The sequence below is a fragment of the Pollachius pollachius genome (assembly GCF_949987615.1).
Source record: "Pollachius pollachius genome assembly, chromosome: 9".
In the NCBI taxonomy this organism is placed as follows: Eukaryota; Metazoa; Chordata; class Actinopteri; order Gadiformes; family Gadidae; genus Pollachius; species Pollachius pollachius.
The window spans coordinates 20264549-20289998 of NC_136942.1; the positions used below are offsets into that span (position 1 = coordinate 20264549).

The following is a 25450-nucleotide window of genomic DNA, read 5'->3' on the forward strand; positions in this document are numbered from 1 at the left end:
ATTCGTCTAGGATCGGTTGAGGGAGTCTGCGTTGTCATCCGCGTCGTGCTGAGCGGCGTCGGGGTCTTGGTCGTGGTAGAAGCTGTAGCGGCGGTACACCGACCCCCCCTTGGTGGTGTACACTACGTCCGCCTCGCCGCCGCTGTCCGGCTCGGGCACGCCGTGGGGCATTGTGCCTCTTGCGCTCCCGCTCAGTCTCTCATAGCTGCGGTGCCAACACAGCCTCTTCTTGGCCCGCGCCCAGACCAGGGCGAACACGGCCAGCGCCAGTCCAAGCGCCAGCAGCAGGGCCAAGGGCAGGCCGGCCAACGCGTGCCCTTCGCTCCTGGCGGGCTCCATGTTCAGGTTTGCCTTCCCGCCGAGATCTCCTGACTTGGGAAGAGGGGCCTCTGTACACAGGGCTACGACATGGAGACAGGAAGAGGAAACGAGAGGTGATGTGTAAGGCCACGATGACGTGCCTGGGATAATGCCTGTGATAATGCGAGACCACAGGGCCAACGTCTACCTGTGATTGTGTCACACACGCAGCAGTTTGTGTCGTTCCCCCGGGTTTGGCAGCAAGGGGCACATCGGCCCTCCATGGCGTGGAGGCCGAAATGGGTTAAGCAGGATAGACAGTGGGCAGGCCCTGCACCGGCACAGTGCCTGCACGAGCTGTGGCACGGCTCACAAAGGTCCTGCAGTGGGCATCCAACGCATATGGAAACACATGAAAACAATGACCTATCATGGATTGGAAACTGATTGCTCCTGGACAGCAGGACTACTTGCCTCTTTTGCGTAGTACTCGCCCTCCCCACACCGTGGATAACATATGTTATCCAACAGGGTGTTGCCCCGGTCACACGTCAGGCAGCTCTTAGGCGAGGCATCTGCAAACAAGGAATTCAGGAAAGCCACAAAGGTCATGGTTGACCACAGAAAGGAAGGCAAATACCCAATTAGACGCTAAGGACACTAAAACACAAGGACAAACATTTACCATAGGCTGGGATGTGTATTTGCCCTCAGCTTATGATTAAATGTTTAACCTTTGGCATGACGTACTTTCTTTGCAGGTCTGGCAGCTGATGTGGCAACGATGGCAGACGGCGTCAAGTTGATAGAACCGGCGTGGGCAACGCTCCACACACAGCCTCGTGCCCAGCAGCTCCAACAAAGGAGCAGCGCAGGCCTGGCAGGACCCAGGCCCCGGTCCCGTGCACTGTTCACAGGAGCTGTCACACTCCTCACAGCTGGAGCCTTCTCGGTAGTACCTGGTGGTGGAGGGAACACCGAAGCTTAAGCCTATGGATGAACGAAGCTGCAGCTGTGTATGCATTTCAGATAAGCTTACAGGCAGGGCTCTCCCAAAGAAAAGTGTTTAGTAACTAGTAGGACCCTCAAAATGAAGACCCCGGAAAACAAAGACTAAGGGAGTCTCTCTGCGGGAGTCCCTCATGGAAGACCTAGGAAGCCAGGAGTGACTGGACTCCTCATCTCGCAAGAGTTGTCCTACCAGGTCCTTCCACTGGAACACTTAACCAGATCTGCATTTCACATCCTTCCTATCAAGCTCTACATTGTGGCGATCTATCGTCCTCCAGGTCCCTTCCACGACATATAGAGATAGATGCCCTTCTCAGCAGCCTTCCAGAAAATGGCACACCACTCGTTGTCCTGGACCACTTCAACATCCTACCAGAGAAGTTGCACTCACCAGACATAACCAACTTTTTCGCCACCTTTGACTTAACACTCTCCCCTTCTCCTCCCACCCACAGGGCCGGGAACCAACTTGACCTGATATTCATGATGTCCTGTGGCACCTCGGCTCTCTCTGTTACCCCGCTCCCTGTGTCTGAACATCACTTTGTTGCATTTTTCACTCCCCTTGAAGCAGTGGTGTAGTCCACGTGATATGCAGTATACGCAGTATACCCACTTAAAAATGTGCAGGGATACGTATCAATCGTTTTGTGACAGAACTTTTACTTCAGTGTTAATTTTTCGCAAATTCCGGGTAGAGAATAACTGCAATAAATTACGTTTAGCAGGGGAAGTTATCTCCTACATTCACCATTCATACAATTCCCCCTGCGCGCTCGTGCTCTGCCCCGTCTCTGTTGCAAAGCGCAAAAGCTGCCCCTGCATCAACAATCAACAATTTTATCAGATCGCTGGTTTCCTAAATGTGACAGGCTGTGTTGACGGAACGCCAATCCGTATCAAGACCCCAACGGACGTCGAACCTGTTTATGTTAACAGGAAAGGATACCATTCCATAAATGCACATAGTCTGTGACGCTGACCTTAAGATTACGAATTGTGTTATCAAATGGCCAAAACTGAACAAACCAATATTCTAGAGCTATTCCATACAATGCATAGCCAGGTAGAGGCTAACTCAGACAACAACTCACAACACTCACAGAACGAATAGCATACAAAGCAGCAATGAGCTGCAATTTATTATAAAATCCGCCATCAAATAGCTTAACCTCACGCCTATACCGCCCAATTCAATTTTAGAGAATAAATGACTGTCAAACTGTTTTGTTTGCCCTCTCATTGGGGTGCTAACGCGTCTTTACTCGGATAAGGTGGAAACTTGCCGGTACTTCCTGTTTATATTGTTGGCTTGAAATGATTGGCTTGAAATTATCTAAACGTCATTAAATGCGACACTGGTACAATTTACGCACTACTAGTAATGTTAAAACGTAAGTTGGTGGTGCAACCAAAATTTAGAACACCTTAAGTTTGAAACTAGCTAAGTCAAGCGTAGGGTTAATGCAAACTTTACACCCGAATTTATGATCGGCTTTACGTTCTGCTGGCGCAACCGACTGCAGAAGACAATGTTTTAATCCCATTGTATGGGATTAAAACATTGTATGGGATGTATCTCCTTTTTACTTTTAGATGGCCAGTGTTGTCCTTGTGGACTTAGTGTCAGGCTAGGGAATTTGAAAACAGGCCTCCTTGGTTAGAGTGGAGGGAAAGAAAGTAAGGTAAATGTCAGCCAACATGCAGTTGGTATACCCAATTGAAATTCATAAAGTAAATTACTATGCAAATGATAGTACAGCTAATTCATCATTCATTTTTAAGGTACAGTCATTTCAGAGTTTTACATAATTAAATTACTGTATGGTATTTTAGATAACAGTTAAGAGCTTTAATTAGAGCAATTGAAAGAGTGGAATGTTAGTCTCCTTTCATCTCTTTCTCATGCATTGGTTATCCATGGTTGTAAACTATTGCTACTATAGATCGACAAAGGACAACTTGTTGTGTTCACAAAACCTTTTTGTGTTCTATTTGTTCATTGTTAATACTGTTATTAAAACTGATAAGCCTATTCAGCTTTCCATTATTGTTGATAATACTTACACTCTTAAATCCATGCAGCGGGTTGTAGACCCCTGTGTTACTGAGTGTGGTGCGACACCCCATAAGCGCCGCACATGTACACATACTGGCGGGATGGGTGTGTAGGCTCGGAGGGAATCATCACAGTATACCCACTACAATAAAATAGACAACACCACCTCCTCCCTACTCCTCACTACCATCTCTGAAACAATTCTCTCAGCTGTACACCGAGGACGTCTCAGACACTCTGCCATCCTCCCTCTCCTCCTCTTTGGACTCCCTCTGTCCTTTCCACTCCAGGCCAGCGCCATCTTCGCCCCTCCCTCCTTGGCTGTCCGAATCTCTGCAGGCTTATAGAGCAGAGTTGCATGCAGCAGAGAGGAAATGGAAGAGAACAGACTGTCCTAATGATCTATCTCACTACCTTCAGCTCCTCTCAGACTTCACCTCCACTGTGTCAACAGCGAAATCTGCCTTCTGCCGAACCAAAATCACCTCCTCCGCCTCCAACCCCAGGAAACTGTTTTCCATGTTCTCTTCCCTCCTCACCCCTCCCCCCTTTCGTCCTCCCTCACTGCTGATGACTTTGTGACATACATTAAACAGAAGGTAAAATACATCAGCTCCTCTTTTAACTCTGCCACCATCCGCCCACACCCTACCCCCACCCCGTTTATTACCCACTTTATCCCTCTCTCCTCCGAAAATGTCAACAGAATAGTTACGTCTAACCACAGCTCCACCTGCCCCCTTGACCCGATCCCCTCCTCACTCCTCCAGGCCATCTCAAGTGACATCCTGCCATTTTTCACCACCCTTATCAACTCCTCCCTCACTTCAGTCCTTGTTCCAGCGTCCTTCAAGCCTTGAAGAATAAAGCCGCTCCTTAAGAAACCGGCCCTTGACGCTACCGACATCTTGAATTACAGACCGGTATCTCTTCTTTCATTCATTTCTAAAACTCTTGAACATGCCATCTGTAACCAACTGTCCTCCTATCTCTCACAAAACAATCTGCTGGACCGTCATTAGTTTCAAGATACACCTTCAACTGAGACAGCTCTCCTCGCAGTGACTGAGTCACTCCGTGCTGCCACTGCTACCTCCAAGCGTATCATTTGCAGTGACAGATGAGTCAAACCACACACCCCAGCTTGAGCGCTCCGCTACTACTTCATCTGGACGTCTAGTACCACCATAACTAAGAGCAAGCAAAAGTCGAGCATCAAAGTAACAACCCTTCTCCGTTCTGGCACCACAGTGGTGGATCGAGCTCCCGGCCGATGTCAGGACCAGAGTTGCTCACCAGTTTCCGAAAAAGACTCAAGACTCACTCGTTCAGAGTTCACCTGGACTCTGCATAGCCACCCCCTCCCACCCCTTCCTTCTTATTGTATGTTATTCGTCCTGGCACTTAATGTACGCACTTTTTGTATGTCATACTTAGTTATAGTACTTAATTGTGTAGCATCTAAGTTTAGCTATCTTTGCTGTATACGGAGAATGGGTTAACTTAGCGATTGTTAGTGCTTTGCACTTGATTCTATGAACATCCTTACTGTACCGAAAGCGATATATTGTTTCACCTTCCATGAGAAATGTACTTATTGTAAGTCACTTCGGACAAAAGCGTCTGCTAAATGCCCTAAATGTAAATGTAAGTAGCTAAATGGAACGGAAATGTAAGTAAAAAGGTGACTATCTGATAAACCACGTGAGTGTTGATCATGTCTGAGTTTGATCATTTGATCATGTCTGATCATTATGGTTTTGCCAGATATTTACAATCTCCCAAAGAAATGGACTCCCACACTCTGACTTTCATACCTCGTGGATGCGAATGGCTAACCAGACGTAAAGGACGTGCAATCATTAAGTAGCCTTCGATGTGATGAACATACCCTGCGGGACAACTGGACACACAGAGAGATTGGAGACGCAGAAATCCGGGTGAACAGGTGAGGCAATCGTTAGGGGAAGGCCCCGAACAAGAGGCGCACACATGGTCACATGGTAGACAGGCCCTCAGCTCCGCCCCGTCGGCCGCCTGCTGGGAGCTGAACGTCCTGGCAGGGCACACAGTCACACACGTTCTGTCTGGAGGAGTACACACACACATGCACAACCACACACACATGCAGGCATATTGGTAAGCAAATGCACACACAAACACACATACACACTCACAGGTGGGTTTCGGGTTGCAATATACATACCAAGACTTTTTTGTTTCAATGCCTGGGATACTAAAAGGTAGTTTAATATAGTTGTAACTTTGTCATTCCTTTAAAAGAAAGGGCTTTCGTGGCATGAAATCTATGGCAACGTTTTTGGTTTCACTGGTATATTAAAAGGAAGTTTATTTTTTACTCGTCATTCTTTTAATTGAAAGCGCTTTCCTGTTGCATTACATAAACCAGTATTTTTGCTTTGCTTTAAATTCCTTGGATATTGAAAGGTTGTTTAACATACTTTGTTATTCATCTAAAGAAAGGGCTTTAACCTAACCAAGACTTTTGGTTTCCTTTCCTGCTCACCAGTCACAGCAACAAGGCCTATTGCTTACTGTAGAGGAACTTAGGCGCAGTGCATGTCAGGCATTGGTCCTGGCCTTTCCCGCTGCAGGAGTGGCACTGGCGGTGGCAGGCCTTGCAGGTGAACTGGTCGTCGTGCAGGTAGGTTCTGGGCGGGCATTCGGTGTCACCGGTCACGCCACACAACAAGGTGCTTGGGTCCAGCACCAGGCCCTTCTCACACTGGGTACACTGGTTGGCCTCAGAGCCAGAGCATCTCGCACATGTCTGGTGGCACTCTGAAACATGCGATCAAAGGGCTTGTTACCATCACATAGCCCCAACTCTACTCTACTGACCTCTACGCTCTGCTGGTACCAGGTACCACTGCAGATAGTACCTGCAGATAGTACCACCTCAATGTCAAGGTTGTCACGATGATGCCGCAAAAAACTACCCTGCCGCCTTCTTCAAAGCAACAGGAACGAGAACAAGAGAGGATATTCTCCCAGAAAGGAGACTTGTTGGCTCAGATGAGGCCGAAGGCAGCAGGAAAATTCACTGCCCTAAGAATCAGGAGCTTTTGGGGAACTGGCGGGTGTGTGCTGGATGTCCTGTGTCTCATTATGTTGACACTGTGATTATTGTAGTGACGGTTCTGTCATAGCCACAACTGTTGTGCTGTGTGTTCTTCCCCTGTACCTGCTACACCCCCTGTTTGCCTCTGTGCTGTGCATTCCTAACTAAACTGTTCACAGCTGAGGGGTATTCCATCAAAGTCGCTAACGAAAGCGGCGCTTAGTTGATTAAGCCCGGTTAGAACTAACGCCAACTTCCAATTGAGGCTAAAGACGTTCCATCAACGCACTTCAGCCGCACCTTGCTCAGGTTAGTTCAAGCCAGGCTTACGTTATCGTGGATTACGCACGCTCACGAGATATGTAACCAGCCCAGAACCGTGAACGTCGAATCATGGATCAAATGTCCGAAAAGGACTGAGCAGGATCTTTTCCAGCAGCGAACAGAAGCTGCTTGTGGAGGTCTATGAGGCGTACAAGTATATAATAACTTAAAAAGGGAACACTGGAACCATTAATAAATACAGGGAAGCTATCTGTCAAAGAAATTGCTGATCTGTTGAATGCATAAGTAGTATTAAGCTTAACATATTTTAATTGAATATTGACCATGGTTTTACAAACTGGGTGATAGTCTCGAGGTAACGTGTCGGACTTGCACCCGGTTGACCGGGATTCAAACCCCACGCAATTAGTTCATTAGGATGTTTTTTTCGAGAAATCATGCCATTTATTTTCCATTTCTTTGAATATTCTAAATTGACTGACCATTGTATTTTTCTCAACAGAAGTGGTCTTGGCTGTCTGCCGAGAAACTCACCTAAATGGAATTTATGTGGCTGCAATTTCCCATGCAGCAGTTACATTGTGACAAAGGCTTCACTATCAGTAACATTAAAATTAACATTAACTTTACCATGGGTTGTTGCAAGTTATATTTGGGTTCTAGGGATATTGTAAGACATATTTATTATATAAAAAGTCAATTGTTAGGCCTAATTTCTATGATATAAGGGAAATAACAAAAACAAGCCAACGGCAAGAATTCAATGACGTACCCAGGACACGAACTCGGGTCGCCCATACTACAGGGCAGATGTTAGACCACTCACCCAACTGCTTGTGAAAAATTCTAACAGAATGCATGGATTTGTATAAAAATGTGTTGAGAACATAGCCACGATAACAATAAATAGCAATTAATTTTATTATTTTATTTCCATCATTTAATCTTAGACCCTTAGTGAAAATATACGCTGTTTGTACTTCATATATGTACATTTATGACAAAATCGTGAGGACTAGGCTTGGCGGAATCTTCTGATGGTACACTTGTTTCCGACAGATGGACTGCTTTGAAACACTGATCAAGTAAGCCTGACAGTTAGCCTGGTACCGACCAGGTTAGTTTGGTCGGATAAATTGCCATGGTTACTTAGCGGAGATTCCCTTAAGTCACGTTAATGGAATGCAACTCTAGCTTAAAGTAGCGAGGCTAAGCGAAATGCCTTTAGCTTGGTTGATGGAATACCCCTCTGGCCTGCATCAGCTCATCAGCTTTTCAAATACACCATTCCCTGATGTCGTCGCCAGATCGTACTTCGAACTTCAGTGGAAGTTATCCGTACCTGGCTCCAGTATTTACATTTACTCGTTTTTTTATTCTCTTGTAGAAATCTCATGTCTCACCTGTTTCCTTTTGCCACAGTGTTTTGTGGATCAACACCTCCAGCCTGCCTGCTTCACTTCCTCCAGCCTGAAGCTCCCCACTCTCAAACCTGTCCCATGCCTCACTCCTGCTCTACTTAAAATAAACCCCTAACAGACTCACTCTATCCCATCAGTGGTCTGCAGCGTTTTCATGTCACCTTTTGGTTTTGTCTCAGCTCACATGACGGAGATGATACCAGTAAGGTAATGGGTAAGAGTGTGGTCGAATTTTGCCGATACAATGAGTTGGAAAAAGGGTCAACCTCTCTGTGTTGGATTGTTTACCCAAGACCTTACGACAAACACATCGTAAGCTCTTGGTAAACTCCTGCTCTACTCAAAATAAACCTGTTCATAACTCCAACTCCCGTCCTGTCTCTGTGTTCTTCTCCTGGATCCAGCTGCTATCACACCCTAACGCATTACAAATGCGTTTCAATCCAAAAGATTTCAATCCATGCATTATAAATGCATTGGGATATAGATTCAGAGAAATATGTTCGCATGCTAACTTGCTTTGCAATTTATGAATGCCTATTTTACCTAATGAGTGGACTTCAATTGGTCATTATTAATACATTTATCCATTATTAATCATGCTAAATACAAACATATACAGATATATATATCACCATCAACATAAAGGAGATTAATGAAGAACCTCCTCACCTTGACATTCCATGGCTGCGTTCTCGTAGTAGGTGCCGGGGGGGCAGTCCGTGGCACAGGCCCCGTCGTAGAGCTTGGGCGTGAGCTTGGAGCACGTCTCGCAGTCGTCGGCCAGGGGCCCGAAACAGGTGCTGCAGGTGGGGTGGCAGGTGCCACAGCGGCCGTCCTCCATGTCGTCGTAGTACCCCGCGGGGCAGCTGGCCTTACAGGCGCCGTTCAGGATCAGGTACAGGAAGCTGCATCCTGGAACCACATCCGGTTTACTCAGTTGTTTAGGGAATACTCCTTAATACTTTTGGGAAATACGTTTCCACTTTCCCATAGATAAGATCAGCAAGAATCACAATTCCATTATTGGGGTAATTTAGCTTCATACCAATCACAATTTGGTTAAGATTCACTGTTCACAAAGAGACTAGTGAAATCACTGTAACGTCTTTACTAGGGATACACTGAAATGTTTATTTCACTCTCTCATCACTGATGAAGCTAACCGGTCTCATCCGCCTCCATTGATTTCGGCTAACTCGGTCAAATGCTAACCTCGGACAAACTCGGCTGGTTGAGAAAAATGTGGTATTGATTCTCGTTTGACCATATGTTTAGTAGAGAATCAATTCTTCGCCAAATTTCTTGTTTTCCTCAGAGCAGAACAGAGCAGAAAAGGCTTTGTAATAAGGCCCTTATTTTCCTCCACTGTGTGTATAAAACATCTTTATTCTACTTATTTTAAGAATGCTTGATTCTGATTGGCTGGGAGGAGGGCATTAACCCAGCAGGTTGCTCGCTGACTTGTCGGTTCTACTTGCTGCTGTCTGAGCACAGCGTCATCAAATAGTAGATCAATACGCTGCTTGTATTTTTTGGAATACTTGATCATGATTGGCTGCAGGGTGTCCATTAATCCCTGATATAGAGGGATTATCAGTCTACGTCACTCCCCGCTCTACACGCATGTCATATGCAGAAAGAGACGAGAGCGACAAGAGCCGCAATCATGTCTTGTTGTGCGGTTGGTTGCACAAACCATTTTTAATAAGACTGATAATCCCATTTATTCTACTTCTTGCTTGCCAACATAATAAAACAATTCAAATCCCCAAAAATAGATTTTACTATACTTTTTCTGTTTCTATTACTCAGTTGTATTTAGCGGTTTTACACACTAAAATTACGTAAATGTTGCTTAATTTCTTTTGATAAATATTACCAAATGGCAAATAGCTAAATGCTCAAAGCACTGATAAAACTATTGTGTGAAAACAAATAACTTGAAAAGTGTTACTTATTTAAAGTAGCCCCACATACACAACTTCAATAACTGAATAAGTCAACAAAAAATAAGGCACTGAGCTTATTAAGCTTGAAAAGACAACAAGATATGGTACTGTAATGAAGCAATTTTATTGATAACAAGGAATGGATGAAGATGAATAGTCAAATCATTTTTCCTATTGCAGTTTCTCAAAACAATGCGTCTCTACGGGAACAGTAAAGCATTGCGATTCGTAGAAACGCAAGAAATTTTTCAAAACGGCAATAACTTAAATAAACGTATTTTCCTCTTCTTCAGTCCTAACAGTACACATAACTTGTGTACCTTAAAAAAATAACTTGTTCATGTTTTTCAATTTGTAGTTTGAGTCCATCGTTTTCTGTTCTTGTTCTATATGTGTATGTATTTGTGTATTTTTGTATGCATGTATTGCGCATGTTCGTACATAAGTGTTCAAGAAGTGTTAAGATAATGTATGAAATACAATATGTCCGAAAAACTGAGTACAATCGTTCATACAGGAAGAGGTATGAGATGAAAGACCATAACATGATAACGATGAAAGAGTGCAATTACAAAACAAGAAACCGAATAGAAAAAAAAAAATCTAATAGAACACCGTTTTCTTTGCAAAAATTGCAATAACGTAACTTATTTTGCTCTTCTTCAGAGATAACTGAACACATAACTTGTGTACCTTAAAACAGCTTTGTTAAACAAAGCTCTAATTCAGCAAAATGAACATATCACTTTGTGTGTGTGGGTTTAAGATAGCAATTTAGACTTTAAGACTTGTACCTTTGGGGACAGCTTCATCCCATCCAGTTCCAGGAAAAGTTTCTGAAACACCTCAAAAGTGTAACGCAGTGTTTGGGGGTATGCAAGGTTGAGGGCATAGATCAGTCCCATCAATAATGTACAAGCTTTAGCGGTGTTTCCACATCCATGCAACACCTTTCTGCCTTCAATAATGATGGAGACATCGACTGGATCCTCTTCTGAAGCATCATGGACGACCATGATCTTGAGGACGTGTTCAGTAGCATCACTGCGGTTGTCCTCCTGTAAACAATTTACAAGAAAAGAAGACAATACTATTGAGGAACAAACCGGATTTCTTCAATCATTCATATTGACTTCATTGCCATAGGATAATTCCTATTTAGTTGACTGAGCTTTAAACTAACACTTCTAAGCAGAAGGTTGGGATACCACAATGTATTGGAATGATTTCATGCCTGAAGGGCAAAGCTCACTCTGCTGGAGATACTTCTCATTGGTTGAAAAAAATGATGCACCTCAACACCAAATGTTCAACTAGAAGTCTAGATTCACCTGAGGGCTCCGTTGATTTTAAATTTTGACTATCAGGGGCACATTAAGGGCCCTATTTTAACGGTCTGAAACGCAAGTGAGAATCGCCAAACGCAAGTAGCTTTGTGGGCGGTTCTATGGCGATGTTGCTAGTTTACCGTTGCATAAATGACTTGCGCCCGGCGCAAATCTAATAAGGGTTGGTCTGAAGTAGCCTAATTACCCGTAGGTGTGGTTTGGGCGTAACGTGCAATGAATCAATGAGAGTGCCATCTCCCATCCCCTTCAAGAGCCATGAGCGTATTTGAATCTGACGAGTTGATATTTTGACAGCGCGTTTCAGTCTCAGATGAGACTGATGCATGACCACATGAATTTCAAACTTCAAATAGCTCGGTTTATGGCCAAATAATATGGCCTAATTCACACATGGAATAGCGTAATCAATTTCAGCAAAGAGAACTTAACACAAATATGATATGCGGTAACTGTGGTTCTATTTAATGATTTACGCAATACATTAACAAACATCGTTTCTTACCAGTATTGTATGCATTATTGTTATCGACTTGTGTTCCTAATATGCATGTGTCCCCCCGTTAATATACATTGCCATGGACTGTATTATGCGTTACGTGTTTAGTTTGCCTGTTTAAACACTCTGTTTTAAACACTTTAACACTCACTCGCGGTAAAACAATGTTTACTCACGTTCAAATGCTCATCAATCCTAAAAGTTATGGGCTTGTACACGATGTATGTGTCAAGAAAATATGTGTTTGCTGTATGATGTTTGCAGATGCATTGATTTAAAAGTACAACTTATTACCGCTGTATCAGCTGTTCTTTCCCAAATAATTTACCAAGAATGTGTGGCCAGGTAGATGAGAGAAGCAAAGTGTATGCGCGAGGTGCACAAGCAACATTATGCATGCGCCCTTAAAATAGCATCTGAACAACGCACCACGCGCTTTAAACAACGCACAACACCCTTTAAACCAGGTATTTCCTGGTTTGTGGCGGAATTGTTTTCTGAAACTTCAAAATAGCACCAGGGAACGTTTGCGCCAGAACACGCCTCCTCCTTTCGCCGAACCACCCCTTGGGGCGCAAGATCATTTCCTAATTTACAGACGCGTGGCGGTGGAGGGAAAAGAACTCTCTGCGCCAGTTGCAAACTAGCAACGACACATGCGTCAGTGTCAAAGTCAATTGCGCTGGATGCAAGATAGGGCCCTAGAGTCCCAGGGAACGCTATGGCTTTGTAACCAAGAGCATATCTTGGTTTTTGTGATTGTACATGTACCTGGCAATCTTCAAAAAGTTCCTCTCCCTTTTCGCCGAGGTACAGAATGAGGCTTCGGATAACAGCTTCCCGTCTCATCCCAATGCTTTGGTTCTGTAAACCAATAGATAATGTCAATACTGAACTATTACTCATAAACAATAAAATGTCACAGGAAACGCAAGACAATACATTTGGGGGAGAGATATAAGCACAATGAGTGGGGAAGCCACTGAGTTGCGCTGTATGCTTCCGAATATGTGTAAGGCTGTGTGAGTGTGTGTGAGAAAGTCAGAAAAAGGTCCATCTTCCTGCAAAAGTAAAAAAAGCCTAACACACACCAGACTCAGTTTAAACAGGAACGGCCTCAGTTTGGTCCCCACATCACCCCCCCTTGGCCTTCATCAGGGCTAGAAGTTTGGGTGTGTAGGCGTCCAGTTTATAAATGAAGCTCTGCTCCAGGGAAATTGTGGTTATTCTGCGGAATTCCTCTATTATCTGCATTTATAAAACAAAGAAACAAGTTGTGTGCAAATTATATATATATATGAGACATTTTAAACCTTAAGATATTCATGGTGAAAGGATACTTATTATAGAACCATTGTTACTGCTCAATGGAGCAGGTAATATTTCCAAGGGTCTAGATTCACCTACCCATCTGCACAAAACAAAGCAGGCCATCGCTCTGTGAAGTCTTCAGCAGCTTGAGTTCCACTCACAACCTCAAGCCTTCACATGGAGAAGGTTTTACACATATTTTCTTGTATCACCTTGTTGTTATTCTTCTTCTTTACCTCATTGAGAAGTTCTTGTCCCTCCATCTCCAGACTGTTTGTAGTTTCTCCACTTGGATGTGGAGGAAGGTAGTTAACCTCTGCTCTCTTTGGTCTCTTGCAATTCTTTGCCGGATTTTGTTCACCCGGGGGTTTCCCTTTCAAGGAGTTGACATCAAGCTCAGGATAAGGTACTTGACGCCTTTTCATTTTGCTATGGTAATTAGCCACCTTGTAAGTAAGACGCTGCTGCAACCCATACATGCCTGAAAATGAGGTTTGAGGCTCCCAAAGCCATGGATGCTTTTTAAAGATAGCTTCTACAACGGCCAGTCTTTGAAGGCCAGTAGGATAAGCAGTGTAGTAGAACATGGTGTCAGCAAGTTTGTCAAATATGCTTGACTTCACGTTTGGATTGTTTAAGAGTGAGCCATTACATTCATAAGCCTTATTTCCTGCTTGAAGGAGCATTTCAACATCATAGGAAAAGGTGGGTATAAGGAAATTAGTTGGCCATGGTTCCGAACGATACTCTGGGGACCATTGTAAAATTAAGGTGTCAGCCGAGCTAACTGCAGAACTGTCATCCTGGAAAGACTGGTCCTGTGGCACTGGAGCAACTCACTCGTTGATGGGAGTCAATGTCAGAATAACAGACTCTTCTTTTCTAACTAGTTTGATTGTGTCTTTGTCCTTAAATCTAAATCTGTTGATGTTAGAGTGAAGAATTGCTTATCAAAGCCTTTGTCCATGTATATAAGAGTAAAGCTCCCTTGGAGTTGAAAAAGATCCAGTGCAGCTGATAAAAGTTCATCTACAGTGCTAGGGAATCCACTTGGTAGGATTAACTTGTGAACTGGAGTTTCTTCAAAAACAACACATAGTTGAGTTGGGCTAGACATGTCAACCGTAGGCAAGGACAACTAAAATAAAACACAAATAACAAAGATATTATTCAATATCGTACTATCAATATCGTATTATATATATTGTAAGTCGCTTTGGATAAAAGCCGTTAAATGCTTTAATAAATAAGCAAATCATGGACCATTGGTTCCCAAAATTTGGGACATTTTTCCAACAATATAAAATCTGGAATAAATATATGTTGAGGGACGTTATTACATTACAATAAGAAACAAGCTTGATTCACACAATTTAAATTTATACTTTACCTAGTTTGACAAGCAGATGTGGTGTTTGAGAGAAACCATATGATCGCCTTGTACTGCATACAAGCCAATGGGTATGTGTCAGTGAGTTGTGACTGCTCAATCACTTTGACTATGCTTGTGGACTCCAACTTGAAGCATCTGAAATGCTCAAGGTACCATGCATTTTGCAATTTCAACGCAAACACTAAGCTGTCACGAACTATGATGATTTGTAGTATTTCAGCAAAGTCAGGCAATCCATCATTGGAGCCATATACCAAGATCATGCCAATACCGTAACTGGTGCCCTGAAATTCTGCCTGTTTTGTCAAATGAACAGCTGTCTCGTCCGGGAATTTCTGTGATAGATATTCTTGTATGTTCTCATTTACAACTTCTAATGGAACTCTTGTCATCTTTGACACAGAGACAGCAGTTTTTTTGACATTTGAACCATGTAGATGGTATGCGATCATGGACTGGTGTTTATTTGCCATAGACTTCAAAATGTTACGGAAACAGTCTGTCTCACGATCTTCTTAAAGAAGCTTTGCTTTGCTTCAAAGCACATCGTCCATAAGGACACTAGCGGACCAAATGCTTTAATAAGCTGTGGATAATGCTCTACAAAATGGTGTTTTGGAATCAGTCTGTTGTGGAAAAACTCTGCTAAATCTATGTCTATGCTCAGAAATCAGGCTATCTAGGTAACCAATGCTTTCATCTGTGTGGGTAGGTGACATAACCAAGGCAACAACATCGTTGAGTGTCATCAACAACTGCCAGGCATGTTCCTCTTCTGGTACTTTGGTGCCAATCATAAATGGAAGCAGCCTCAGTAAGCACCAATTTTCAGTTGCGTTACCACCAATGTTTTTAAGGGAGGCAAAGGTTAGCGGTATATCTTGGGGACAATTTGTACGGTCTTTCCCCTTATAAGGGAACTGTTTGATGATTATATTGAGCTCTTCAAAGAAAAATATTTTTTCTTTATCAAATCACCTAGGCACAAAGCCAATTCTACAGGTACAATACCCTCAAGTAAGTCATGGAGTACATCAGGTGGGTAACCTGTTGTTACATGAAAATGATTTAACCTTTGAGTAATTGCACAATGCCTTTTTACGCTGCGACTATGGGTGTTACGAGCCAATGCTGCTTCAATGTCCGCCTAATGTTGCTGTTTTGTTCTACTAGGGAATTCTCCTGCCCTGACTTCAAGTTCCTGAAACTGGGACCATTCTCCGAGACAAAAACTACAACTGTACGGCCCACAAAAACTTTCAATAAATCCCCCGACTGAATGGGCACCAAGGTTATCAGCAATGACAGAAAATACAGTGCCCTTTATGAATTTTCCTAAACAGGGTACAAAAGTACCATCTTCTTCTAAGCTTTTCAAATCACTTAATAATGGCTCTAGCACTTTGGAATAACCACATTTTTTAATGTCATCTGCCTTGCACAAAACGGCTAAGTAAATGGATGATAATGTAGACCTTAAAACTGACGGAATATCAGCAAACACCCAGTAGACACAAGTTACCTTGTGCTTCTTACGAGAGGTTCCTAAGGGGTTACATATTTCAAAATCATCACAGTAGAGAAGAAGTGAAAGTCTTAACTCCTCTCCAGACAGAAATGTGTTTCCTTTGAAGTGGGAACCATCACGGAAAGTAGTATACTGACACGAAGAACTACAATGCCTTGCACTCTTCAAAACCTTCTCCTGAATGTTACTATTTTTCAGAACATGTGACAAGGTTTGCAAAATTGGTATATACTGGAAAGACTTTCCCTCTTTCACATCAAGTATATACTCTAATGGTTCAACAACAGAGAAACGTTCCTTTACATAACCATTTCTCTTGTATGCTGTGCCAAGAGGACCTTCCTCACTAAAGGCTACACTGAGAGGATTTAACTGACAAATGCTATTTACCAAATCTGTGATCACTAATTCTTCAACAATGCAGTCATGATTTTGTAATGTGTTACAGACAATGTTTTTGATAATGGGTGCGGATGCTGAACAAGTAATAAATTGAAACTCCTCTACAATCTCATCTATACACCTAATGGGCACATTGAAGATGCAATCTAATTTAAGTAATAAGGACCCAAGCTTATCAACAATGACTTGAACCAAGGCTTCACCCTCACTCACAAGTACTTCACCTGAGGGAACTTCACTTTCATCTAAAACGCAATTACCCTGCTCTGTTTCCTGATTTGAATATGTCTGAAATACAGTACAATTAAAATCTTCAAGGCTGTGAGGAATGTGCTTTCTACTTTTATGTGACACAAAGGTTGAATATATATTAGTGCTGTAGTCACAACCATTAAAAACACAATGAAGTTTCTAAATTTTTCAGATGAGCTCCAAGGTTTTCAAAATATTGCCTCTCAGTGTGAAAACTACATGAATACAAGACATGAAAATGAATTAATTTGCCCTGACTGTTCTGTTTGTGTATGATCTCTAGACAAATGTGTACGAAGGGCCCCCCAACTTTTAAACAAACAAAGACAATCTGAGTACACGCAGGGTAGAGACCGGCCTTGACCAGAATGTAAATGTTTCAACCTATAATGCTTTAAGAGTTCTAAACGTGTTGATGCCTTGAAGTTGCAACTTTTTCATGACCACCTCATAACATAACCCTACGGTTTCTTCTCCATTGAAGCCCTTTAATCTGTCCTCCTCAACTGTCAAATGCACTGGTTCGTCCTAGCCGAAAGGTCTGCCTGTAAATCACAATTTGTGCTATTAAAAACTAATGATCTACAATGCTAAGCTACAATTTTATATTACATTACAGAGTGAACAATGGCAAATAATAACAGCAATATTATACCATACAAACATAGATGTTTACTTGCCTGAAATAGACCAACAGTGCAGCATCACCCTCAGGGCACTCTGGCTCAACCTGCAGTATCTGATGTGTTTCACTTCTTCCTGTTGAGAGAAATATTTGTTAATAAGACTAACAAAATCACAAATTAATATGAACATAACATTTCCATCCAATATTTGAGTAAAATAAATGACTAGACTGGAATCACATATGCAGCTTTTCACTTAACTAAACTTAAGGTCTGATTATGGTTCCACGTCGACGCAACACAAGGGGGTTACGGAGCCCTTATGTCCTTGCACCTCCAAATCGTTTAACCTTGAGTCGAGTCGACGCAGTCGCAAGAGCTGTGATTGGTCCGCTGACTACATCATTTCCAGAAATACGCTTTTTATGTAAAAAATCAAAAGGGAAAAATTTAACTTTTGCCTTCATAACCGTAAACTGTTTTTTTTTTCTTGCTAGTAATCCGTAAAAGTGGAGACGTTTTGTATTCGCTTCATAAAGGTTCAGAAGCCCATCAATAATGAATTGAATGATTTACGTTAGCAACCTCCCAGTCTTTGAGATAACTTCCTATAAAAACAACTCGTTTTCGTTTTGAGAGAAGGCATTTTAGGTTACTTTTGCTTTCTATTCAGAAATTGCAACTCACAAACGTTAAACTAGTCTCGCCTGGTAGACCAAAATGGCTACGGCGAAAAACGAATATTACAGGCACTACAAACAGTAGCACTAACGTATATTGCCTCAAGCAGACTATAATCAAACGATCAAAATGTATACAAACTCTTCTACGATTACAAATATAAAACAGAAAGGCAACTACTCACTTGTCTCGACCCGATCCAGCAAAATGGAGATTCCAGAGATCTTGCTTCAGAGCTTCAGAGCCTTCTTGCCGCTTCTTCTCTGGCGCTTTACTGATTTTACATTGTCAAATGGCGCATGCGCGAAATCCAACACGCTGTTTCTTCAGAATAAAAATTACTTAGAATGTTCAGGTGTTGGTGCAGTGACAATAAATAATTGAATAGTATGAGTAAATATCTGATAAAAAATACTCTTCCCTGTCAAGAACATTATTATTATTATCATTATTATTACATGAACATGTTGTGTATAGTTTCATGTTTTTTTCTAGTTCCTGAAACTTGATATTACACTGTAAGAATTGCTACTTTTGAATAAGTATATATTACAATGCCTAAAAGTCATTTTTTTCAGTGTGAAAGTATAGACCGTCACGATTCCAACTGAAATGAAGAGAGCTGGAAAATTGTGAAAAATGAATTAAACTGTAATCAGACAACGCAGTTATATGCTATAGGCCCTAGAGTATCTGTGGTATAAAGGCTGGGATGAATTTTGAATTATAAATATGTACACTTTATGTTGAAAGTATAGACCGTCGCGATTCCTATTGAAACGAATGGCGCTGTGATTATCCTTCCAAACGAGAGCTGGCAAATGTGAAAAATGCATTAAACTGTAATCGGAAAATGCGTTTATATGCTATAGACCCTAGAATATGTGTGGTATAAAGGCTGGGACGAATTTCGTATTATAAATATGTACAATTTATGTTGAAAGTATAGACCGTCGCGATTCCCATTGAAACGAATGGCGCGGTAATTATTCTTCAAAACGAGAGCGGTTACAACGCGGTTATATGCTATAGACCCTAGAGTATCTGTGGTATAAAGGCTGGGACGAATTTCGAATTATAAATTTGTACAATCCATAATACCTCAGCGGACTAGAATACCTCCCGTTGCCCAGTCGTAACTAAGGTCCGTCCTATTTACTGGAGGAGTGAACAACGTTTCTGTTGCATAAGAACCTTACGGGTGGGTAATGATTGTTCCAGGTTTTAGTCAAACCCTCAGGCGTCACCAGGGAAACTAAATATGGCATGTGAAAAACTTTATATTTGGATTGTAAAACCCAAGAAAATATAAATGAATGATCTTAATTTCTTTTCTTTGGCAAGTGACCATGGTATAAACGGGATTAACTATGCAAATTTGGCCAGTTCTTCGCTATTTTCTTGGTTTACGCTCGCATTGAGCTCCCCCTACAGTTTCGGAGGAGATATTTTACAACATTGTCGTAACAACTCGTTGACGACCCTTCCCCATCCACTTCTATGCTAGCCATGTGCATTTGTTTTCAAAGAAGCCGGCGAATGCATGGAGCCATGTCCAAGGTAGATGTTCATAAAGAGTAGACAGGGTTATACATTTTGAAAGGGTGTATGTGCTACAATAAACCCATCCTTTTTTATAGTTGACGGGCAGATGTTGTATCCTAGATTAGAATTGTTTTATCTTTGGTTGTTGAACAGAACGATCAGTGTAAGATTGTTGGCCAACATAATACATAATGATAGCATGAACAATTTGCGCAGCAATCGTACATTTATGTATCTGCTCAAGTACGTCACTTGTGTACGGAATTACAGGGCTGCTGTGTCTGGAAGATTAGGGACAAATTTATGTTTACGTTTAAATGCTTGCAAATAAACATTGTAAATAAATATTATTGTATATGGTTTTAAAATGTTTCCATTTTTTTAGATAACAGATGTTTGCACCACCTTTCTTTCATTTGTTCAATAATACACACTTAAAAATATTTATTTTGGATATTGAAAGAAATGCAAGTGACAGTTCTTCATGGTTTGTTTTTCGCCTTGCGGCTATTGTGTAACATCTTCTTGAGGGTTCTCTGGATTTCCTCGTGACACTTGTACCTGCACAAGTTTGGACGTGGGTGGTGGCTGTTAGGGCTGTCACTTTTTATTCGAAGTTCGAATATTCGTTCGAAGGTGGGGTGAAAAGTTCGAATTCGAAGTGTAATTCTCCATTCGAACTGTGTGTGCTGCCGTCTCATAAGAACTTCAGACCATTTTAGGTAGTCTGCTTTCGATCCAGCAGAGGGCGCGCTAACATTTTATATCAGTTTGACCTGTTGCCAACCCTCTTGGCCTGGCTATCTGTATCGAATGTTGAATCAACATTCGATACAGATAGGCCAAGAGGGCTTTGAAACAAAACGTAACTGAAGAGAACGCGAACCGAGATACGGCTATTAAAAAACTGCTATTAAAAATGGAGAATTGCGAGGAGTACAATGCTGAGCGGACCATAACAACACCATCACATTTAAAAAGCAGCGTATGGAAGCATTTTGGCTTTTACACCGTGGGTGGAAAAGTCACAAACAAAGACAAGGCCGTTTGTCGTCTTTGTAAAAGAGAGCTGTCGTAGTTATCGACATCAAATTTGCGCACTCATCTGCTAGCTTACCACCGAAATGTAGCAGTAGAGGAACAACTGCCGAGCGGAGCAGCACAGAGTGTACAGCCGCGCGTGACAGCATTCTATTCGGCTCACTCAGCAGGCCCCTTACCTGACGCCCGTAACAAGGCCATCACCGGTAAAATCACACGGTTTATATGTAAGGATATGTGCCCCATTGCTGTCATTTCGGGAGACGGGTTTCAGGAGCTATTGAGAGAGCTGGAGCCACGATACAGAATTCCAAGTCGAACCACAATCTCATCACAGATAGTGCAGCTCTATGATGCGACACGGGAAAACCTAAAGACAATGTTACAACACAAAACGCTCGCTCTGACCACAGACGGGTGGACATCGCTGGCCACACACGCTTATATAACCGTTACAGCTCACTGCATCTCAGACCTGTGGGATCTAGACAATTATGTATTGTGCACTAAGGAGCTGAGAGGCAGTCACACAGCTGTACATGTTGCAGAAAGCATCACCAGCACGCTGAATGAATATAACATCTCCCGTGAAGCGGTTGTTGCCGTGGCCACAGATAATGCTCTAAACTACGTAAACGCCATAAGGAATGTAGGGCTTATAATTGTTCCCTGTTTAGCCCACACGCTAAACCTGGCCGTGCGTAAGGGGCTGGAGGTGAAAGCCGTTGACACAGCTCTTTCCCGCCTAAAGCAGACGGCGGCTCATTTTGGGAGGTCTCCATCTGACACCTGCCTGCTGCAAGAGAAGCAGGAGCTCCTCGGATTAAAAAAGGAAAAGCTGATCAATGACTGTGTAACCAGGTGGAATACAACCTATGATATGATCTGCCGCGCATCAGAGCAACAGGCAGCAGTGGCTGCAGTCATCTTTGACCAAAAAATGTCACATCTCGAACTGAGCACTTCAGAGTGGACTATAGTTGAGCAGCTAAAAGACACACTAAAGCCATTCAAAGTTGCAACTCAGGCCCTCTCCACCGATGCCTACCCGACAGCATCAGCTGTCCTCCCCCTGCAGCACGTCATGGTGTCTCAGCTGAGCACGCATGAAGCCGCGCATAAACCCGCCATCAAGGAAGTCAGAGGTATTTGCTTTTATGTTTTAAATAAATATTAAGACCATGCCTTAAAGCCAAACATTACATTTGTGCCGAATTCACTACATATAATAATAATGCATTTTGTTATTCTCGTAGGCCGAATGGTGGCGAATCTAAAAATGCGCTATAAAGAAGAGAGCGGCGAGTGGCTTCTCCTCAATCAGGGACGCAAACTTGTCAGCTTTCGGCGAAAATCGCCGTTTTTGTTCCGAAAAAGGTAATTTGTGTGATTCATGGAGATCTGCAATAAAAATATTTCGGGGGGGGGGGGGCGTCCAAGTAATTGGCGAACGCAAGCTGTCATAAATATTTATTCCAAGCTTGTTCGTTTGGCCAACCCGTGTAATCATGTCATCTTCGGGTCTGTAGCTGCCTTGATGCCGTACTAGACAGGAGTGACGTTGGTACGCTTCAAAAACGTCAGGCTTTCTAACGTAGGATAACGTGCTAATGTCAGACAGTTCGCTGACATACGCATCGCAAATCACAACCATTTTTGCTGGTTACAATAACGGTGTTATCGGATAGTACAGTGTCTATTTCTCAGGAACCTTTGAAAAATCTTAGCGAGAAAACAACGTTAAATGTACCTACCATACCTTCACATTAAAAAAAAAACCTAAAATAAATAATGGAAAATCAATCCCTTGCTAATATTTATTCCGTTCGTCCAGAGTCAAATCTATTCTTGAGGTTCCAAATATTTTCAAAGCACTTTGTCTTTCAATGTGAGGAGTCAATCGAGTTATTTTATGTTCCGTCGTTTGAAGCAAACCTTTTAGCCCTGGCATTGGTCTCCCATTATTTATACCTTCACTGGAAGGGAAGTCCATTTTCCAGGCTCTCGCCAGCCCCCTTCAGTGAGGCAGAGGTTAGGTACGCCTTCCATGCTTTTTCACTGTGGTTTTATGTCTAAATAGCTTCTACACATACGTGAAATACACTACCTATTCTATGGATACAAACGACATAATAAAATACAAATATAAATTGTAAAATAAAATACGAATATTTCAGGGATGACAAACACTGCGAAAGCAAAAGGCATGCGCTCAACCCAGTGTGTGAGGGATTGTCGCTGCCTCATCTCGCGAGTCTCCTCTCTGTATGAACAGGACATGGTCAAATTCAGCGATTTTGATTATTAAAATGTTTGGGATCATTGTAATCATATAAAAATGACATTTAAAGCACAGATCAGTAGATACATATTAATATGTATTTTATTTGATCATTATTTGTTTTTTGCGTTTCATAATGACTTTTGTTTAATGATGACGAGGCAGAATTACGCGTTGAAACACACCGTTACGTCCCGTTAGCAAAAATATAGAAAAAATTGTTCACAACGGTCCTTCATGCCGGCTGTCCAGCGAGACAACGTTACAACACTTAAGGAAGCTGCTCTCGTTTTACGGTAAGCAATCTGTATATTATATACAATACAATAAGTAATTATGCAGGTTACCTTGTCAAGTTAGTTTTTTTTCTTTTGGCTTGCCAACGTAGTTAGCTAGCCAATATTTAAAATGCCTTTTTATACCTTAACTGTTTTATAATATGCCTGTTTATTGCAATGTAAAGCACGTTTTAGTTGTTCTAAGTATGAAAGCCTAGCTAGCAAATTCACCACTCTCCCACTTCAGTTTGTTTTCAGAATGAGAGATTTTGAGGAGGAGGATGCCATTACTGTGGCTCAACTAGAGGCAGGAGTAAGGTGCAAATGGTCCTGGTCCTGGCTGAAGCTAGACTCTAAGAGCAATGTGAAGGGAGTAGAATATGTGTTTCCACTTTCTCAATTTTTCAAAAAAATTGACAAACCAGGCCATGCCCGATGCAGCCTCTGCTGCAAAGAGATAAATTATTCTACCAAGGGCTCCCATGCCCTTTTGGCACACTGTAAAACAGAAAAACATACCCAAAAGGTGGTGGGTATTATGACCACACGTAGCATATTAGTGTCAACAACTCAGGGCCAGTCACAGCAGGGACCATCAATGCCCGGCCCATCACAGCAGAGCTCCTCAATGCCAGGCCCTGAGCAGATGAGGGAAAGAGTGAAGGTGCCAGTACCACTCTTGTAGTTCTTCTAGTTGTTGTCATAGATCATTACATTAAGCCTAGATAAGCAGACAAGGAAATCCTTTTTTTAATAAAGAATGTGCTTTGCAAGTGGTATCATATAAAATACTAACTATTTTTTTTTTTTCAGGCACTGGTTCTTGGAACCATTGCAGAACATTCCCTCCCCCTATCTGTAGCTCCTGTCATTGTTGAGCTTGCCCAGACACTGGCTCGGGATAAACCAGCTTTGACGGGCATGAAGCTGTCCCGGACTGCTGCCTCATACAAGATGGTCCAGGGCCTGGGGCACACCTTCTCCGAGAGGACGTATGAGCGCATCAGATCAACACCATTCTCAATTAATTTAGATGAGAGCACATCAAACTCAAATAAGAAGGTGTTGTCCATTCTTGTGTGCTACTTTAATCAGGAGCTTAAGCATGTGGTTGTTAAACACCTTGGCTCCATTGAAGTCCTAAAGGGAACGGCTCAATATTTGGAAACGGCCTTGGTGACCTTTTTCAATGACCATAACATTCCCTTTGCCAACCTCATCAGTATGATGATGGACTCCTGTAATGTCATGCGTGGGAGCAAGTCTGGGCTGGAGACCAGAATCAGAGGGACGCACTGCCAAAACCTCTTGGATGTTGATGGAGATTCTTGCCACCACATCCATAATGCCGCCAAACAGTTTGCTGCCCCCTTCGGCCACCACCTAGAGCAGCTCTTTTCTGACCTACACACAGACCACCAGTGGGCTTCAGACCAGTCAAAATACCTGATTGAGATCTGTGAGTTTATGGGCATTCAGGGAACGAACCCACAACGGTTTGTGGCACATCGGTGGCTGTCGGCTTATGATGTGTGGATCAGCACTCGCCGAATGTTGCCGGCATACAAGGTGCTCTACTATGGATTCCTTAGCAAGGCAGACCAGACCTTCTACGAAGAAGTCCTACAGGAGATCTACAAGGACCATAGTGTTGGTGAGCGGGCAAAGGCCAGGATCAACTATTTCCACCAGGATCTCTCCAAAAAAGGAATGACACAGGTTGGTAAGGACAGAAAAGAGAGGGTGGTGAAGAAACTCTGGTTCGAGAGTCTCAACACTAACCTCCAGCTGAGCGCTTACCTTGGTGTCCTTCCAATCCTCAAGGAGTATGTGATGGTGTTCCAGGGTAGCCAAACCCTTGTCCACAAACTGCATGACAAGCAGCTTGGAGTGGTCACCAACTTCATGGCATGCTTTGTCAAGGCTGAGCATCTTCACACCACACCGAAGAAGCTCATGGAGATGGAGTTCAGGGACAAAATGCTGCCTCTCAGGGAGTTTTATGTCGGACCGGTGGCTGAGAAACTCAAGGCAGAAAATCCAAGTCATCCGATTGTGCTGCAGTTTCTCGACACAGTGAAGGCTGCATACACGTCAACAGCAGCCTACATGCAGAAAAAGCTGCCACTGAACAGCAGGACCCTACAGGCAATGTCT

At 42.7% G+C, this 25450-nt stretch overlaps 1 protein-coding gene across 1 annotated transcript; it reads right to left on the minus strand.

The window, feature by feature from the left end:
- Positions 1 to 6: 6 nt before the first annotated feature.
- On the minus strand, positions 7 to 25222 carry LOC307080227 (proprotein convertase subtilisin/kexin type 5; the record flags this gene model as incomplete). The annotated part of the gene is made up of 9 exons (XM_079742864.1): positions 25094 to 25222; positions 8831 to 9073; positions 5927 to 6172; positions 5361 to 5457; positions 5262 to 5273; positions 1051 to 1259; positions 775 to 875; positions 509 to 680; positions 7 to 401 (listed from the first exon to the last, which is right to left on the minus strand). Exons 2-9 carry the CDS (start codon positions 9000 to 9002, stop codon positions 7 to 9), a joined length of 1404 nt encoding a protein of 467 aa, XP_079598990.1. The 5' UTR covers positions 9003 to 9073; positions 25094 to 25222.
- Positions 25223 to 25450: the final 228 nt, after the last annotated feature.